This window comes from Mandrillus leucophaeus, unplaced genomic scaffold (genome assembly GCF_000951045.1).
Source record: "Mandrillus leucophaeus isolate KB7577 unplaced genomic scaffold, Mleu.le_1.0 Scaffold541, whole genome shotgun sequence".
Taxonomy (NCBI): Eukaryota; Metazoa; Chordata; class Mammalia; order Primates; family Cercopithecidae; genus Mandrillus; species Mandrillus leucophaeus.
The window spans coordinates 684,185-687,119 of NW_012105820.1; the positions used below are offsets into that span (position 1 = coordinate 684,185).

General features: G+C 56.0%; 1 protein-coding gene across 1 annotated transcript in view; it reads left to right on the forward strand.

Moving 5' to 3' along the window:
* The first annotated feature begins 691 nt into the window (after positions 1 to 691).
* Positions 692 to 2,935, forward strand: part of VTN (vitronectin) — a 5,293-nt gene continuing 3,049 nt past the window's right edge. Inside the window, exons 1-5 of the mRNA XM_011997527.1 lie at positions 692 to 1,366; positions 1,460 to 1,579; positions 1,655 to 1,999; positions 2,078 to 2,217; positions 2,478 to 2,634. Coding sequence (XP_011852917.1) covers positions 1,303 to 1,366; positions 1,460 to 1,579; positions 1,655 to 1,999; positions 2,078 to 2,217; positions 2,478 to 2,634 — 826 coding nt within the window. The 5' untranslated portion in view covers positions 692 to 1,302. The remainder of the gene's footprint in view (positions 1,367 to 1,459; positions 1,580 to 1,654; positions 2,000 to 2,077; positions 2,218 to 2,477; positions 2,635 to 2,935) is intronic.

The window sequence follows — 2,935 nt, forward strand, 5'->3', positions numbered from 1 at the left end:
TCCCCAGCCACGCCCACGCCCCTGGCCAGCCTTCCCCAGCCCCTCAAGTTGCAGCCGCCTCCTCCTGCGCTGGACTTGGAGGAAGGGGGTCGAAAATGAGATGACAGTCTCCGCTCTCCACCCCCTCTTCCCCGCCCCGCGTGACACCGGTACGTGGGAGCAACACCGCTGCGTGCCCCCTTCCTACTAAGTGGTTAAAACAATCATCCTAACTCTTAAGGCCCTTTTATGCCTGTTTCTCAGCGAAACCTCACAACATGCCTCTGGGGTGGGAATCGGTGTTCCATTCCACAGCTGACTCCACTGAAGCCCATGAGGAAGAGACTGGCCAAAATCACAGTCCCCTCTGATTACAGAACAGAAAAATCAGCTAAAATCTCAGGATCACTTTTTTTTCAGGTGATGGGAGGATTTCAGAAGCTCTGTGGACACCTGAAATTGGGCACAAAATCAGGTGTTTCACGCCAGTGGGCATTTTCCAGGTAGAGGGATCATATTTCTCTTGAGAGTCTAAAAGTGTGTTGAACAAGCCCACTCTTTACAGATGGGAAGACTGAGGCTGGGGACAGGGAGTGGCCTGCTCAGAAAAGACTCAGAAATCAAATCTAGTTCAGTGGGTTGATATTTACCCAAATTTCCAGCCTGGGGAGATTGATGCACCCAAGAGAAGAACCCAGAAATGAAACTTGGTTCTTTTATGCTAAAAAAGAAAATTCCCCAGAGTGCTTACAAACTCTCCTCCCACTCCCTTTTTCCTGCCCTAAATAAACAATGGCGAATGAGCACCCAGCCAGGGATGTGTCTGATCAAACAATCATGGATCAATAGCCATGTTTGGAGAAGGAATTTGTGACTGCTCCAGCTACTGGGCATTTTGTCTGTTCCAGTTCATGTAATCTCCCAACACCCCATGAGGCAAGGGGGTTAATCCCATTTTACTGAAACTGAACTAAGACTCAGAGAGATAAAGCTGTTGCCCAATGAGCCTTCTTTCTGGCCTCCAGATCCGCGGTGCTAATTCCCCTTCTGATGACCTAATGATTCTGAGCTTGGCAAAGGTCTTATCTCCCAGCTCTCCCAGGCCCAGTGTTCCAGGAATGTGACCTTTGCTGCAGCAGCCGCTGGAGGGGGCAGAGGGGATGGGCTAGAGGTTAAGCAAACAGAGCAGCAGAAAAGGCAGTTCCTCTTCTTCAGTCCCCTCCCTCCCTATCTCTGCCTCTCCCTCCCTTCCTCAGGCATCAGGGTGGAGACTTCAGGGAGATCAGAGCCCAGCTTGCCAGGCACTGAGCTAGAAGTCCCGCCATGGCACCCCTGAGACCCCTTCTCATGCTGGCCCTGCTGGCATGGGTTGCTGTGGCTGACCAAGGTACAGGGGGGTGTTGGTGGCCATCTGGGTCAATGTAGGGAGGGCGAGGGTGGCCCGGGCTTGGCGGCACCTACTGACACCCCTTCCTCAAAGAGTCATGCAAGGGCCGCTGCACTGAGGGCTTCAATGCTGACAAGAAGTGCCAGTGTGATGAGCTCTGCTCTTACTACCAGAGCTGCTGCACAGACTATACGGCTGAGTGCAAGCCCCAAGGTGTGTTCAGAGCCCAGGTGGGTGGGCTGGGGTGCCCCTTGCAGCTGGAGACTCACTACCATCCACTCTCTGCAGTGACTCGTGGGGATGTGTTCACTATGCCGGAGGATGAGTATGTGATCTATGACGATGGTGAGGAGAAAAACAATGCCACCATCCATGAACAGCCGGAGGGCTCCTCCTCGAGCCCTGACCTCCAGGCCCAGCCCGAAGGGCATCCTGAGCAGGCAACTGTTCTGAACCCTGAGGAAGAATCCCCTGCACCTGAGGTGGGCATCTCTAAGCCTGAGGGGACGGACTCAACGCCCGAGACCCTTCGTCCAGGGGCCCCTGAGCTCCCAGCAGAGGAGGAGCTATGCAGTGGGAAGCCCTTCGACGCCTTCACCGACCTCAAGAACGGTTCCCTCTTTGCCTTCCGAGGTGAATCCAGGGCAGGTATTGGGGATGGGGGTCTGCCCCAGGAGCGTCCCCGCTCTCACACCACCTCCTCCACTGTAGGGCAGTACTGCTATGAACTGGATGAAAAGGCAGTGAGGCCTGGGTACCCCAAGCTCATCCGAGATGTCTGGGGCATCGAGGGCCCCATTGATGCCGCCTTCACCCGCATCAACTGTCAGGGGAAGACCTACCTCTTCAAGGTGCCAGCAGCTGTGGACCAGGGTAGAAAGCATCTAGGGAGGGTTTGAGAGCTATTGCTCCTAGGGACAGGGTGGACAGGGAGGCTGGACCCAGGGCGCTGCAGGACCTGGTGGTCGCTCTGTGAGCACAGGGCAGCCCCAAGACTCCAGGTCCTGGGCAGTGAACCTGAACCTGGGAACGGCTGCCTTAGGGCAAGGGACTCTGCCTCTGTGCCTAGCCAGCAGCCTCCATACCCCTTTTCACTTTCCCCACCTCTTAGGGTAGTCAGTACTGGCGCTTTGAGGATGGTGTCCTGGACCCTGATTACCCCCGAAATATCTCTGATGGCTTCGATGGCATCCCAGACAATGTGGACGCAGCCTTGGCCCTCCCTGCCCATAGCTACAGTGGCAGGGAGCGGGTCTACTTCTTCAAGGGTACTCAGGCGGTGGGTGGGAGACTGAGCAGGCAGTGGAGCAGTCTTGGATTCCTTTCACACTTCACTGGGGACAGGCCTCAGCATGTGCCCACCCCATACCCCCACCTCATGCTGGGAGATCCTAACTTCAACAGCCTCTGGGATCGCCAGTCTGGCTCTGGCCCAGCCCTCCTAATGCCCACCACCCCGCTCCCCAGGGAAACAGTACTGGGAGTACCAGTTCCAGCACCAGCCCAGTCAGGAGGAGTGTGAAGGCAGCTCCCGGTCGGCTGTGTTTGAGCACTTTGCCATGATGCAGC